We start from the raw sequence: 16,882 nt of genomic DNA on the forward strand, positions 1-16,882 counted from the left end.
AAGTTAACATGATTAATACGTTAACAGTTAACATGTTTAATAAGCCATTTGCTATGTTTTGTGCTTGGAAATATAGGAATTTCCCCAGCATTAATCACACCTCCTGATTGGTTTCTCAAATTGTATCTTTTTTATTTTTTATGTTAACATATTCTGAGTGTACCCAGTCTCTAATTGAGTGGATCTGCAATGTGCCGATAGGGATAGACGCCTACAATTTCTCTGTGAGACTGCTGATCAATGTGTCAATTGTGTAATTCGAGACAGAGGTTAATAAATGATATTAAAATAGAAGACGTGGCGAGAGCGTGAAGCAGGGTGCTTTATATAGAAGTTTGTGTGGCTTTCAGGACAATGACGTGTTGTCTGCTGACACATTGTATCTACGGAATAACAGTTCACAAGCTGTATTTATAGAAACATTGCGGGCTTGAGTTGTCTGCCACCCTAAACCTATATTTTAATTCTTATGCCTCCCATGTGCCTTTATGAATCAAAAACATTTTTCCAAGATATTTGTTTAATTTCCAGCACTTGCATCCTTGTCCGTTCTCCTTTGAGCTGGACTCTCATTCACAGCCTTTTCCTTTGTTGTTGTATTCCATAGAACCTTACATTTCCTTGTATTTTTTTTTACACCCAGGTTTGTTGAGGTTGGAGGAACTTGTTCGTCAGTTCCTCATCTCTAAGGACACGCTATCTGTGCGGATGCTAGATGAGACTAATGACCCAACGCCGTTACTTAAAGAGATTCGTGATGACAAAGTCTCCACAATCATCATTGATGCCAATGCAACAGTGTCTCACCTCATTCTTAAGAAGGTGAGTGGGGAAGTTACCTATAGGTATCAGTAGCATTTGATATAACCTTGTTATGGACAACCTCTGAGTCTCCTACTGTTGTTAGACTATGATGTGGTCATCCCCAGGATGATACGACATATAACAACATATGGAGAGCTCAAGGTTATTCAAAACAAGCTCCATCCTCTCAGAATCCCCAACATAATTCTTCTCTCTATCTCTTTCCCAGGCCTCAGAGCTCGGAATGACATCTGCTCATTACAAGTACATACTGACCACGATGGTAAGACCGCAGACTTGGTGACTGGGAGGGCAGGACATTAAGGATTGGGGTTGGTGAGATGAGAGCAGGATAACTGGAGATATGGGGGACAGAAAGCATAGGGTAGGTTTGACCGTGTCTCATTGAACACGATATCTTTTGTGTAAAAGAAAGTGAGGGCTGATATAGTAAAGGAGAAGTAGTTATATTGTAGACAGAGAGGTCTGGGACAGCTGTTGAAATTGTAAAGAAATAAGATATGAATAAGAACCAAGCTCTCTGTGTCTGCCCAGGACTTCCCCTTACTACCTCTGGAAGGAGTAGTTAGCGATCACTCCAATATTTTGGGATTCTCCATGTATAACAGCAGCCATCCCTTCTACTTGGAATTCTTAAGGAGCCTCAATATGTCATGGAGAGAAAACTGTGAACTTGGCGGATACCTGGGTCCAGCGGTGAGTGCCTCGGTAAAGTTGGGGATAACACCTCCACTCCTCCTGAATTCCCAACGATTACATTCCGGTTTTAAAACGATTTTCCTTCTCTCTCTAGCTTTCCGCTGCCTTGATGTTTGATGCTGTGCATGTTGTAGTCAACGCCGTACGAGAGTTAAACCGAAGCCAGGAGATTGGGGTGAAGCAGCTGTCTTGTAGCACGTCACAGATTTGGCAACACGGAACGAGCCTCATGAACTATCTGCGAATGGTAAGAAATAACGTGTTAAAATATTCAACTCACTCACAAACCACCTCTTTAACATTAAAATCACGCTCCAACTGGAACACTGTATTGCTAAAGCTTGATCTTTGCTTACATGTCCCCCCTTCCCCTAATGAACATGCCCCGATTACCCTCTTCCCTAATACCCACACTTCTCCTGCTTGTTTGTTGCCCCCCTCTCCATCTGCCCTGCTAGGTAGAGTATGATGGCCTGACTGGAAGGGTAGAATTCAACAGCAAAGGGCAGAGAACAAACTACACTTTGCGGATCCTGGAGAAGGCAGGGGACAGTCACCGAGAGGTAAGAATGGAGAAGACAAATGGTAGACAGGGAGTAGTTGGTTGTATGAGCCATAGCGAGAGTGGTGGCTATGATGGGTAGAGGTGGTGGCTGTGTATCGGGAACGTTTGCATAAAACTCAATACTTAAAACGTCTATTTTATTTTAATTAAAAAGGGGTGTGGCAAGATAAATATTGGAGATATAGCCACTATAAATCATTGGGTAATTATGTCTGCAGATCGGAGTCTGGTATTCCAACCGTACCCTGGCCATGAATGCCACCAGTCTGGATATTAACATTTCAGAGACCCTGGAGAATAAGACTCTGGTGGTCACAACTATTCTGGTGAGTCCTCCCCATCTAAAACGTTCCACTAATCCTTTCCTGTATATTCTTCCAACATTGTATTGGTCTCACAGTCCAAGTGCTGCAAATACAAAGAGGGATTTTTTTGTTTGTCCTCCATCATGAGTATTTTTCATGAGCAATAATTAATGTATCTGTTTTACCCATCAATAGCTGTAGAAGATCACAAAATCCTTCAGGTAGACTTGAGGAATCTGAAATCAGTTCTAGCTCCTATAGTCAAGGCGTAGAATCTTACAATGTCCTTTGCAATGGTCCCTCAAGTAGAAGTTCCCTCGACGCTCCATCCACAGTAAACATGGCTGTGTATATGGCATATCCAACATTTCTTTTGCACCGTTATTTTGGGTTGAACCTTCAGTGTTCTAGAACTCACCCTTTTCCTTCTGTTGTTCTCACTTGACTCACAGATCCACCAACTTGTTGCTTGCTCTTTTTTCAGTGCCCCCTTACTTTAGCTGTCCTACACCCCTTCCCTTCTTCTACCACCCCAGCACAAATGTGCCTCCGTTACTCTACAGGAGAACCCATACATGATGCGCAAGGCGAATTACCGCTCGTTGTCTGGAAATGACCAGTATGAGGGATTCTGCGCCGAGATGCTGATGGAATTGGCGTCCCTCCTCCGCTTTAACTACAAAATCAAACTTGTGGAGGACGGACTGTATGGGGCCCCTGAACCAAATGGTTCCTGGACGGGAATGGTGGGAGAACTCATCAACAGGGTAGGTGATAAGAATCTCAGATGCTCCATCATGAGGACATCCTATCACTTCTGGTATACGGATGTATCCTCGGGCACCGATTTCCCAGAGAATGTATCCCCTACCTCCCCTGATGCCTCTCTTTCCTCCTCTGTTTGTTTGGAAATTTGTGTCGCTTTGCATTTTTGTTAACCTTGATTACCGCTTAGGAACTTTTGGGGGACCCTGGAACATTTATTATGATATATATATATATATATATATATATATATATATATGATTACAACAAGTATGAATAAAGGAAGTATCATCGGAAATAGTTTGTCTGAGATATAACTTAAATCAATATTTTTTAATTATATTTAATATCACTGGCATTATTTCAGGGCTTGTGTTCGATGCAGTAAATTGGCTGCTGGGGATTTTCATAATGCTGTTGACTTAAAAAAAAGCTTTTCATGGCATTTAACTGAGTTGCTCTATTTTACTTTTTCGACACTTTAGGGACATTCTAGCCGTTAAAGCGCATCTGATAGAAGAGTTATCTCTATAAGCGTTTGCCCCATGGCCCTCCACCCCGGCAGGACACATCTCCTTGCCAGAGCTGGCTCGTTGAACGCTGCGCAGAAAGTACCCCCTAACCAATCAGTGGCTAGAATGATCCGACCTTTAATATAGATTTTAAAGAATGTATGTTTAGTTAGGGTAGGTCACGTATTATTTAATATACATTCTTCTCCAGTGGGGCTGCCCGTGACATTAAACTGTCCCTTTAAGATGTCTCAGTCATAGAGACCACCTAATTAGGTCCACATCCCTAATGTGACACGTTGTGGAACATTTATGCAGCCTGGTTGAGCTGTAGGTTCCTGCATTCTAGGTCGTCTTGCTATGGAATTTGTCATAGTATCCCACTGCAATAATTTAGACCTGATGAGGACGGCGTCTTTACTTTTAAGCAAGGCGTCTATTCAAATAAATAGCATTTGATCATTATGGCTTTTGAATTTTGGCTTGCAATATGTTCTTATTCTATTTAGCCCCAAAGGGATTCAGGCAGCTGAATACAGAGCAGCTGGATCCGCAGACCTCATCATCAACAAAAAACCTTGCTTTGGTTGCACACGAGCGGCTCGGATGTAAATATCGCTGTCTGCAGCCTCCTGCTGCCACCTCCGACTAGATCTTGGGTGCTTTCGCACATCTTGCAATAGCATCGTGAGCAACATTTTCGCTAAGATGAGAATCTAGAATATTTTAAACACTGTTTTCATTGGATTTACATAGACTCCAAACAGGCAAACCGAGTCTGATAGTTGATGGACTACAATTCCCAATATCCTCGTGCAACCGTTGATAGAGGAGCAGTAAATCTGTTTTTGAACAGCTACTCTCTCGATCCTTGGGCAATCGTGGTCCTACCTAAAAGTCTTTGATTTTGATCAGCCTGTGCATAGTGCTAAAATCATATTCCCATACCCCAGTTCCCATGATCCTCTGTAATCCATAGGTAACCTGATCTATGGGGTCTCCAGAACCGTACACAATAATCTAGGCGAAGTCTGGCTAGAGATGTGTAATGCGGCAGAACCACCCCTTACTGCTACTAAAGCCTCTCCCTATACAACCCAGCACCCTGCTTGCTTTTTCCGACGCTTTATTAAATCCCCTGCTTAGCTTTCATGAGAAATAAATACTCCCAGGTTCCTCTCTTTTGTTGTTGTGTCCCCATCGTTAAATTCCGCTTTGGAATTTTTACATCCCAAGTGCATTATTTTATATTTATCAACGTTAAACTGCAGCTGCCACAGCATTCTCCTAACTGACTTATCGTCTGGCTTTTTCCTACACATTCATAACAACAACCTTTACCCTTCCCTAAACATGATACGACACAATGGAGATTGTTTGTATCTGCCGCAAGTTTTTGCCTCCAATTCTTTAATCCTTAGCGTTCTACCCAGTGCTTTACCTGCTCTTTTGGCACTAAAAGGTCGATCGGTAAATAGCTTTTCCTTCTGTCAGGATGATACGTGTTTTTTTTTGCTTTTCTTCCCCATGTTGGACGAAAACCTCCATTTGTAAAACAGATTGATTGCGTCCAATCTGAGAATGGCAGAGCGATTGCTAATAAACCCACCTGCCAATGAATGCGTTGAATGGACATTGAATGATTAGAAATGCATACGGCGAGCAATCTGGAGTCAGGTCGTCAGATAGGCCAATAAATATTTCCAATAGAGATACAAACCGCCGAGCTGTATAATATCTGAGATTATAGCAGGAAAAAAAAGTGGAACTTTATTACCTTTGTGAAATATTCCATGTGTTGCGCCATCGCTCTTCTGAACGTTCTTTAAGGTTATTGGCTAATATGGCGGTTTTCCTCTGGGAACGGGGCGAACCAGGTCTTCGGTCGAGGTTCTGGACACATGAAAGAGACAACGCCGGTGGCAGTTTACAAGATTTTTTGCTTTCTGTAGATTGTTTTAGTTAATAATTAACCACGTGTGGAAAATACTATAATGGTAGAAAAGCTAAGCGGTGGAGTAACTTGGGAGATCTGAATCTCTTTAGTTACAGCACACATTCATCTCCATGCATTATATGCTTCTTGGCTGGCTTTTAAATATCCCTGTGAGTGTCTAGATGTAATTACTAGATTTAATTACTATGTATAGCGAACTTACATGGTTAACGTTCTGGGCTTTTATGAGAATCGTGATTTCTGATTGATCAGAATTCCAGACATTAATCACCAGATAATGCCTGAACATTCTGGCCCATTGACCAAGAGCTGAGTTGTATTTGAATGAGTTTGTCCATCAAAACCGGACAGTCGTTGGCCCTTCTCTTCCAGTAGTTGGAATTTAGTTATGTGGACTGAGATTTTTTTGGGTTGAAAGCTGAGCTTTTTCGGGTCAGTCTGAGTTCTGGAGAATACTCAAGTAGGATGAAGCTGATGTCCTCCATGATGAAGATTTTGGTGAATGTTTGTCAAATATTGATGGAGTCATCGACAGTATCAAGCCCTCTAGATTCATGCTATCGTAGTCTCATACTCCGGCTTTGTTCAAAACCCTTGTTTTTAGGTATTTAGTGGGGTCCTACATGAAATCAGATTTGGTTCTGGATGTGGTGCCTCATTGTCCTTCAAAATGATATTTTCCAAATGAAAGCTGAACATTCCAAAGTAACCCCATGGACTTGTGTGGAACTCATTGTCCATCTGTTTCATGCTTCACTACTTGCTTTATTAAATGCTCCCAGGTTCCTCTCTTTTGTTGTGTGTCCCCATTGTTAAATTCTGCTTTGGGATTTCTACATCCCAAGTGCATTATTTTATATTTATCAACGTTAAACTGCGAGAATTTAAAAAAAAAAAATGGGATTTTTTTTAAAATAAAACATGTTTGGGATCATTGGTCTTGTTGCTTAGGATTCTGTAACCATCTTCTTGTTCATTGAGTCCCGACTCCACATCTCTTTCCACAGAAGGCGGACCTTGCTGTTGCAGCTTTTACCATCACGGCGGAACGGGAGAAAGTGATAGACTTTTCCAAACCATTTATGACCCTCGGGATTAGCATTCTGTACCGTGTACAAATGGTAGGTACTACCTTATACCCTTATACTCATCCATGCCACCCTGTCCATAAATGTAATTGTCGGGGCACTGGTTACCCAATTTCTCATCTTGAGAACTGAAAGTGGGAAAACATGGCCGCCAACAATGTTTCTAAAAGTCACCCTATATGAATAGGTCCTCAAAGGTCAAACTTGTTAGACATGAAAAGGTGCTAAGGTGGCAGCTTATCAGCCTAGAAGTACTACTTCAGAAGACATGATGTTGGTATATGGAACGGCTGCTCAACAGAGGTAATAAATGCAGTGAGGGAATTGAAGAATGCTTCTTTTAAAAGCTTGAATTAATCTCATTCATTCGCCACAATACCCGCAATGACTGTAAAACGTGCCAGAATTATTAAATGAACATAAAAAAAGGTTTTCAAACTGTGTTCTCCTCTGTAGTGCCTCAATATATCTGTAATTCTGTATAGACATCTTCGCATTGTTCTCTCTTTGTCTAAATAAACGTTTTCAGCATTTTCTGTGTTTCATAAAATCAAAATTGTAATAGAAGAAAATCTGAAACTGGGGGGGGGTGCCACTTTCTTTAAAAAATATTAACAGAAACCAACTCAGTGCGACATTCGTTATTCCGCTAGTTTTTATATTTATTTTTGAATTAGAATTATGCTCTTTTTATATGTTGGTTAAGCCTGGCTTGGCATTCTGTACAATGCCCGTTAAAAACAGAACGGAATGTTCAGATTCCACAGCATTCCACATGTCGGGCATCGCATACAATGGCCGATTTTTGCTTGTAATGTGCATTGTCTCCTGTTTCGAATGAGAATGCCCTCATACTTCATTCTTGCATCTATACCAGGCGCACCGTTTCTTGTATACACTCCACACCCTCTCCTGTTTACACTGCACCCTCTCAGTGATGTACCGGATATATACCCTCTCACCGTGATCCCCTTGTATATATTTCCCTGTCTCCTGCAGGGACGGAAGCCTGGTTATTTCTCCTTCCTGGATCCTTTCTCTCCTGCTGTCTGGCTCTTCATGTTGTTGGCTTATCTGGCAGTCAGCTGCGTGCTGTTCCTGGCGGCCAGGTAAAACCCCGCGTACTGCCCCGACCTGTGTTCGCGCGGCGCGCCGACCCTCATATATCCCCTGCGTACTGATCCCTGCACACATCCACCTTATTACTCTAACACCATCTCTAATTGTAATTCCAACCATTCAGAACATCTCTATATATTGAGTTCGGAGGATGGTAAATTGCGGTAATGAAGGGTTGGGCATCTCTTGGACCATTTCCTTCACCTTCAATGATACAATCACTGAACTCTGCATCACGTGGAGACCTTGGGGATAAAGCCATGGCAAGACAGTATATACTGTATTTAGCTGAGCTCTTTGTCATGATATGTCTTCCTAAATCCCTTACATACATGGCTGAGGGTACCGTCTCATAGTAAACCATATGTAACCCAATATATGCCGTTCCTCCTCTGTGTCCCTGTGCACACCTAGCACCGTCTAACCTTCCTTGCACCAAATATTGTGTATGCTGTTATGTTTGGTCATGCGCAAACAGTGTGTTTGTTGTATCATTAGCACATGCTGTCTCGTCCACCCCAATCTAGAACATTATATAATCTGAGATCCTAAGGTGACCCCGCAGTAGGGTGACCTAAAGCCTTGTTTTACGGAGAATGCTTATGATTCATGGGTACCGGAGTATGGAGATCATCCGTACCTGTTGAAGAAACTAGATGCTGTATATGGAAGGCATGATATAACTCAGATCTATGCTCTCCCCCTCATTTATGAATGGTATAATCCACACCTCTACACTTGTAGGCACCATAAACCTATTAATGGTATAATTATTGCTATTTCTCTTTCCCCCTGCAGATTGAGTCCTTATGAATGGTATAACCCACACCCCTGCCTACGTGAGCGACATCACATCTTGGAGAACCAGTACACGTTGGGCAACAGTTTATGGTTCCCTGTGGGAGGGTTTATGCAGCAGGGGTCAGAGGTCATGCCCCGGGCTCTCTCCACCAGATGCGTTAGTGGAGTCTGGTATGTACCATTAAAAAAGGTGAACTCATAAAACAAAGGTGACTATGGATTAGTGGGATCTCTTTGTTTATTTCCAAGCCCCTTATTCCTGAATTTTGAGAATTTATAATCCAGATTGTTCTACGCTGTGATACATTGTGTGTGGATTGGCTGACCATGTCCTGTCCCGAAGGCTGGAGTTGAGTTGAGTTGAGTCGAGTCATAATATCCATGACAGCTTCTTTTTTACTCTTGGCCATTGTCCTGGCTTTCTCTTTACATCAACGAGAGAAGTAAATATATGTAATGGCCCTTAAAGTATCTGTATTGATTCATCTTCATGTTTGGGTCAAGTAGGGTCACATGTAGGGTCAACCACTATCGTATGAACTGTCTATGTCGTTTTCCCAGGTGGGCCTTCACTCTGATCATCATCTCTTCTTACACGGCCAATCTTGCTGCCTTCTTGACTGTTCAAAGAATGGAAGTTCCAATTGAATCGGCCGACGACCTTGCAGATCAGACCAACATTGAATATGGGACCATTCATGGTGGATCAACAATGACCTTCTTCCAGGTAAAACATTGAAAATAAAATAGGAGGCACATATTAGAGCTTCTAGTTCAGTCTTCGAGGGAAAGGAAATGTCTGGCAAGGGAGGAGAGAATAAAAAATGTTGCAAGGGGTATAGGGAAAAAGGTTGGAAAATCATTACACCTGCATTATGAAAACCCAGCAGCGTGTGTGAGTGTGCTGAGTGTGTCCTGTCCCTGCAGAATTCCCGATACCAGACATACCAGCGCATGTGGAACTACATGAATTCCAAGCAGCCCAGTGTGTTTGTGAAGAGCACAGAGGAGGGAATTGCCCGTGTGCTAAACTCCAGATATGCCTTCCTGCTGGAATCTACCATGAATGAATATCACCGCCGGCTCAACTGCAACCTAACCCAGATCGGAGGCTTGCTGGATACCAAGGGATACGGCATTGGGATGCCACTTGGTGAGATACACTTACCCTGCACTGGGGCAAAACCCTACTGTGTTTACACAAGCCTGCCATATCCACACTGATCAGCATACTTGTTACGAGATCATACCACATTGCATGACACCATTAATATAATATCCAATGATTGACAATAGGCGAAGCGTTTCACCAAGATATCCAGGGGCTCCACAAACCTCGTAGCAGAATTAAAAATTTAGTCGCGTCCAATTCTCTGTTCCAGTGGGCCCAAAAAGTTGCCTTAAGCACCTCTTGAGCCTATCTTATTGAATCTGTGTATTCTTAATTCCCTTCATTCCTTATAGCTCTCCTGAGGTTGACTTAGCTCCTTCTTGATTTCAATGGTGGACTTCTTCTGGTCTAGCTTCTCTGGACCTCAGCTGCTTGCTGTATATTTTCATGCAGTCACTACTGAACTCTTTAGCAGAGTCTACATTGTATGTGACCCTAGGTGCAACGAGCACCCCCATCCCCTAAAAAGTCTTACTAAGAGGACTATAGATGGGAATTGAGTGGAGCCTTGTACTCACCGTCAGAGTAGCGTCAGGCAGTGGGATCATTAGACATCTCACACTAGAAAGTTTGCCTAACCAAGTGCCTACTCTGCTGCTTTATGGGGAATCCAGCTTGGGTTTGCACAGAGACCCACTCAAGGCACTCAATCTTAGATCTATTACCATTCAGGTGTACGATGACCAACGCAGCCATTAGTGAAGAGCTATGTAGAGGCTGAAGGCATCTGGCCAGCTTTCCTTTACCCACCTGCTACATCTCTTAGTTTCATTTTATCTTCTGTTCAACAAACTTCATATTGACATCATGCTGTTATTATTCCAGCCAGCCTAGGGACATCACGGGACCAACATTCCAAAGGGCAACAATTACATCCAAAATGCATTTCTTTCTAAATATTTTAATTGTAATAAAACAGCTTCTCTCCTGATGTTCTCCATGTCCTTTGCTCAAAATAATAGCTGGAGGTAGTACATGTTCTCCAAGCGAGTAAATACCACGGGGGCTAAGAACTCAAAGTCCACATATGCTAATTACTAGCGAGGCGGAAATGAAATCTATGCGGTTAGTGGGGATCTAATTACGCCAATAAGTACAGGTCTTTGCAGGCATGGTGACCTAGTTTAAACTTGCCCCCATGTTTATCATTTCCCCCCTCTGCGTTATTTCACAGCGGTGAACTTGTGCGGAGACCGCAAGACTTCTATTGCTTTCCAAATGGTGCACTTGGGGGGGGACAGATGGAAAATCTTAAATCTCATAAGGGCTTCCCTTGAGTAAATGTCTGTTCTCGATACCTCAGAATCCAGTAATTCCTCAGGGTACCTGAGTTGTCTGAACCACTTAGACGTTTGGCTAATTGCGTTTTCCATCTGTCTGGTTCGGTCATAACTCTTCGGAGCCTCGGGATCCGACTACGGCATGGAGACTTTAACACAAGTCCGCACACAAGGATTACACACTCCACTGTGTGAACATTACATGTGTATAGGATACAAGCCGGCATGCCATGCTGTGTACAAAATCACACCATCTTATCCTTTATGACCACGTCATCTCAGATGTCATCATTGAGATGTACACTCATGCGCACACACCATAACGTACATACATTGACGATATATGAACTAAAGTCGCTTTGCTCTCTAGAACTCGATTTCTTCTGCTTTGAAACCACCTCTGCCGTTGTTATTATAATTTATGGTTTATTATAGCACCATCATATTCCGCAGGGCTGGAATATGGGTAAACAGGACATAGAAAGTAGTATACAATTGGGCTTATAGAAACAAGGGGTACGGAGGGTCCAGGCTATTAATTGTATGAGGGCTCAGGGTATTAATTGAGGAGGGTTTGGTCTATTAATTGATGAGGGCTTGGGGTATTAATTGGTGAGGGCTCGGGGTATTAATTGATGAGGGCTCGGGGTATTAATTGAGGAGGGTTTGGTCTATTAATTGAAGAGGGCTCAGGGTATTGATTGATGAGGGCTCGGTGTATTAATTGATGAGGGCTCGGGGTATTAATCTGCAATGAAACTTTGTCTGGTACAGGAGCGACTGCGGCTTTTGCTTCAGCTTGACAGCGGTGCAAACCTCTGCCACCCCCTTGTGGCACAACCTGTGTACTGCTTAAAACTTACTCTATAGCTACGATCCCGTTACATCTGAACCATGATCACAGACGCATCCACAAACACTTACAGTTACACATTTATATATTTTCTCCAGCAGACATTGCACACCCTTGGGGTGTAGCGTGAGGATTACTACAAAGACTACAATCTTTGTGAGGAGTCTCACCCAATATTAATTGTGCGAGTGCCAGGGATTCAGTGGCCTGACGGGGTTTCACGTGGCTGGAAGAGGCTATTATGAGCGGGTCTTCAGTATGTTGGCCTCATGTTTAGTCTCTGATGAGAGGCTGTTAGGGCCATCGTGTTCTGTTATTAAAGAAGATTTATAATGTTGATGTCGAGCTCCGAGGGCTTGCATGGGCTCGCGTTATTTAAGGCTTCTCATGCTGGCAAGGATAGTACTTTTGATGTTTCTTAGACAAGCTTTGACGCTTCTAGAGGAACTCCTAAGGATGTTAAGGGAGTTAGTAATGATTATGAGAAAGTTTTTGACCCTGGCTTCCCGTCCCTGTCCATGGGAGCTTCTGATGATTTATGGAGAGGCTATGGGAAGGTGCTCAGGGGCATCCAGAAGTTGCTGACATGGCTTACGAATTATGTGTTTTGGGAATAAAATAATGCCTTCTCCGCAACGACAGGCTTCATACATCTGAATATACTCCCATGTTTATTAAAAAACTCCGAACCCTCTTTCAGAAGTTTCGCATTTGTGCTTCTTGATGTAGTCATAAAGTTTCTTATGTCTCCCGCCATGTTTTCATTCCTTCTGTGCACACAGGATCCCCGTACAGAGATGAGATTACTCTTGCAATCCTTCAACTGCAGGAGAACAATCGCCTGGAAATACTGAAGCGCAAATGGTGGGAGGGAGGCAAATGTCCTAAAGAAGAAGATCACCGTGCCAAAGGTCTGAGGTCCTACGCCCTTCCCAAATCATCTCCTTCTCTTTTTTCCAATTGTCCCCGTGTTCCATGTGAGATAGAATGTTCCTCTGTAACTATATGATGAAGCGATGACAGATACATAAGCAAAAATCACAAGTATAAGTGCACCGCGAGAACCCATCCAGACTTAATACACTTCTTAAGAGGCCGGGATTGTGATGACATTTGCTAGTCAAGTGTTTTTCAAAATGGTTGACGGTTAATGTTACTGGTTATTCCACACACATAGCATGGAATCCTATCTTAAAAATTAATAAATGATTTTTTCCCCCAATTTGTGATAATGGCACTCAAACGACCTTGTGTGTTATGTGCCAGAATAGAAAATGACACTTATGATGAAGTGTATGCAGAGTGTAGATCACTTGAGCCTCGACCTTCAATAGTTCTCCAGTGTCGTTGCATCTTAAGAACATCAACCCCTGAAAGATTAATGCCGGTATGGCAAGAGTGCTAGGATATCACAAAGAAACTCTAAGCAAATGAGACATAATCGTGAGACGCACCCATGAGACGTACCCATGAGACGTACCCATGAGAAGTACCCATGAGACGTACCCATGAGACCTACCCATGAGACGTACCCATGAGAAGTACCCATGAGACGTACCCATGAGACGCACCCATGAGACGCAGCCATGAGACGCAGCCATGAGACGCACCCATGAGACGTACCCATGAGAAGTACCCAGGAGACGTACCCATGAGACGTACCCATGAGACCATGAATTTCATGTGGGTTCACACTGTGCCTTCTCTCTATGGTATCATTCCAGATCCATTTGCCTTGTGGCATCATTCCTAAAACATCATCCCTCTGTGGCATCCATCCTCGTGGATTCTCTCGGTGGAATCATACATGACGCATTCTCTCCATGGTATCATTCCGAATCCATTCTCTTTGTGGTATCCTTCTTAAAGCATTCTCTCTATGGTATCTTTTATCATGCGTCTTCTCTGTTACATTGTATCTTTCCTGATGCACCCCCTCCGTGACATCCCCTCTGAAGCATCCTTTCTGTGATATTCCCCGTGCCGCGTTCTCTCGGTGGTGTCTTGACACGTCGCACAGTCTCCATGGTATCGCTTGCACACTCTCCTTTGTTCTTGGCTTGCTCTCTTTGTTGTTACTATGTATTCCGTGGTATATTTTGAGCTCATTGCCTGTTTGTGGTGGAGTATTGCGCGGTTTGGTCTTTTCTCACTTTCTCTGGGTTTGGACCTGTTGTGCTCGTCTGACCCTCAGTGTTGGCATCGATTATGTAGCATCTTCCTTTTTCTCTCTGTATTGCACGCTGCGTTCCCGCCTTGATCTTTTTGGCACGTTCCTCTCTCTTTCCCTTCTCGGTTTGAGTATATTTTTATGATATCTCTCTGTGAGCGTTCACGTCTCTTTATCACACTTTTTTATGTTTTCTCCCCATTGTGCGTCATTCAAGAATTTGTCTCTTTTTGAAATAATTTCCTTGATGTGATTTTGCAACACCAGATGAGTTATCGCTGTCTTATGTTCTGTATGTGTCATTTTTCTGACGTCTGTTGTCTTTGATAGCCTCAGACTCTCGGTGCCTCAAACTCTGAGAGCCTCAAACTCTCAAAGATGCTTCTTTTTCGGAAAATCATTCCCAATTTGTCTAGCTCTCTTGTCGGCCATTTTAGCTGGGGTTATATAGAGGGGGATACATGTGTAGTCAGGGGGGAGATCTTCTCAGCACAGGCTCCACCGCCACCAAGCTCCACTATATGATTTTGAGATTACTCTTTAAGCTTGCGTTATGTTTGGTCTTTTTACACATTAATGCTCTTGTAGGTCTTGGAATGGAGAACATCGGTGGAATCTTTGTGGTTCTGATCTGTGGTCTGATCATCGCTGTGTTTGTGGCCATCATGGAATTTGTGTGGTCAACCAGGCGCTCTGTGGACAACGAGGAGGTGAGAGGAGATGAAAACGGGAGGGATGGAGAGGAAAGTGAACAAAAATGTAAGAACGAAAGGAGGCGAAGCTCTCGTAGATCAGTGAAAGGGATTAGGCATGGCTAGTAAGGAGAAAAGAGTTATGAGTGGAGGACGAAGATGGAGAGATGATGGGATAAGAGAAATAATGGGTAATACTAAGATCAGAAGAGCAATCAGACATGGTAGTGGAGAAGTGAATTAGGAATAGATAAGAAGATGGTCCAAGGACTCCCTAAATGATGTCCAGACTGCCCATGCCACTTGGATGAACAATAGCTGCACTGCTTTGGGAAAAGCGGAGATCGGTATTGAGAGTCATGCATGGTTAAGAAGAGCTGTCACCAAAAAGGATTTATAACCTGACATCTAGGACACTGATATCTGAGCCTCTTCCAGCCCACACGCTCTCTATCTTGACATTACTCTTATCATCTCCCTCTTTTTTCTTGTGTACTGTATATCTTCTACCTTATCTCTTGCCTTCTCTCTTTCCTCTTTTCCCTCCGGTAATCTGCATCAGTTTTATCTTGCTTCTTCTTTTCCATCCTATAATTTCCAATGCATCTAATTTCTATCTAATTTTTAAAGCTGCTCTAGCATCTTCCTTCCTACGTTTCTCTTCTATCTGCCCTTCCGTTGTGTCCCTTTTTATATATCGTATCAATTCTTCCCTCTCTAGTGTCTCCTCTCCATATTTGCTTACTTTTCGTCCAGCTCTCCTTTCCTCTTTTTCTCATGCCCTTTATTCTTCTATCTACAGTGTCTATCCCTCTATCCCTCTCAATCCCTTTCACCGGGGCTCTCTATCCATATTTCACAGATTTCTGTCTGCCAGGAGATGTTGAGTGAGCTGCGGAGCGCAGTGTCCTGCAAGAAGACGTCTCGGTCACGGCACCGCCGCCGCCCTCCACGGCACCTGCATGGCCGGACTCTGCTGTCTCTAAGCCGGCCACCGCGTTCAACCCGGGAGACACGTCTCTGCAATGGCCGCCTTTACCAATCCCACCAGCACCCTCCAGCGCCACCTCACCCACCACCTGCTCCCGGGGCACAGCGACTTCAGGAGGACGCGCCACCTTCCTCAAGCAGGGGAGGGTGCGCACACTTCAGAATCTGTCAGGAGTGCCGGCGGATACAGACTCTTCGAGGCCCACCGCCACTGCCTAGACCACCCCAGTCTCCTAAACCCCCACCACCACCGGCTCCTGAGGACCATACTCCTCTCTCACACCACAGGAGACTGGCAGACCCCTTAGATGCTGGTGCCCCGGAGTGAAGAAAGGGACCTTACTGAAACTAGATTGTATATGGACCTCCGTCGTGAGAGGGGGAGCAGAGGCATCGAGATTATGGGGGATGAAGGAACGTTATTATAAGCCCCCTCCCCGTTCCTCCAAGCTGTCTGTTGTGGGGTGGGGGTCTTTTGAAGCCTCCTCTGTATTCATCAGAAACACTGCGACGCCTCAGTCTTTTACAATGTACGCTGTGCGTGCGAAATAAACTGTCCCCTCTTAACGTTCATGTGCGAGTCTGCCCCTTTCCAGTCGTTACCACCCTGTCTGGTCTTCTATAAGTGCCCTCCGCATAAAGGAAGCTGAGAGTGATGAGCACAGCATCCCAACTCAGGGTTCGGACATGCTATGTCAAGCCTCAGCAATCACCTTTTATTACAGATATTTTTTTTTTTAGTATATATCGCTCGATTTACCCATGAGATAGGGATTAAGGAGACATGCGACCTTTGAGACATTTGTACAATAGATATCACCACATTATTGCCCCCAATACCACTTACAGGTTTGATACAAATGAATGAAGAGTGCGGAGAGAGTGTTTGTGTTTGTCTTACCGTGATGCTGCATAAAGGTGATTCCAGAAGTCTTGCCCGCAGAGCTAGCAATCTGAGGGCCATTTTTTTTAGCAATTAAAAAAAAACTTGCTGCTTAATATAGAAGAGCAAAGGATACAGTCAGGGTGAAACTGCTGAATAAAGCCTTTGTTACTCGACACACCCTGGTGGCTACACGTGGAACTGCAT

At 43.6% G+C, this 16,882-nt stretch overlaps 1 protein-coding gene across 1 annotated transcript in view; it reads left to right on the forward strand.

Moving 5' to 3' along the window:
- Positions 1-16,675, forward strand: part of GRIK5 (glutamate ionotropic receptor kainate type subunit 5) — a 46,189-nt gene extending 29,514 nt beyond the window's left edge. Inside the window, exons 6-20 of the mRNA XM_053451858.1 lie at positions 644-822; positions 1,034-1,087; positions 1,360-1,521; positions 1,619-1,771; positions 1,983-2,087; positions 2,308-2,415; positions 2,958-3,161; positions 6,636-6,749; positions 7,716-7,825; positions 8,634-8,807; positions 9,198-9,363; positions 9,564-9,789; positions 12,723-12,851; positions 14,699-14,820; positions 15,665-16,675. Of these exons, the coding sequence (XP_053307833.1) occupies positions 644-822; positions 1,034-1,087; positions 1,360-1,521; positions 1,619-1,771; positions 1,983-2,087; positions 2,308-2,415; positions 2,958-3,161; positions 6,636-6,749; positions 7,716-7,825; positions 8,634-8,807; positions 9,198-9,363; positions 9,564-9,789; positions 12,723-12,851; positions 14,699-14,820; positions 15,665-16,120 (2,462 nt within the window). The 3' untranslated portion in view covers positions 16,121-16,675. The remainder of the gene's footprint in view (positions 1-643; positions 823-1,033; positions 1,088-1,359; positions 1,522-1,618; positions 1,772-1,982; positions 2,088-2,307; positions 2,416-2,957; positions 3,162-6,635; positions 6,750-7,715; positions 7,826-8,633; positions 8,808-9,197; positions 9,364-9,563; positions 9,790-12,722; positions 12,852-14,698; positions 14,821-15,664) is intronic.
- The last annotated feature ends 207 nt before the right edge of the window (positions 16,676-16,882 follow it).

The sequence above is a fragment of the Spea bombifrons genome, chromosome 12, assembly GCF_027358695.1.
Source record: "Spea bombifrons isolate aSpeBom1 chromosome 12, aSpeBom1.2.pri, whole genome shotgun sequence".
Classification (NCBI taxonomy): Eukaryota; Metazoa; Chordata; class Amphibia; order Anura; family Pelobatidae; genus Spea; species Spea bombifrons.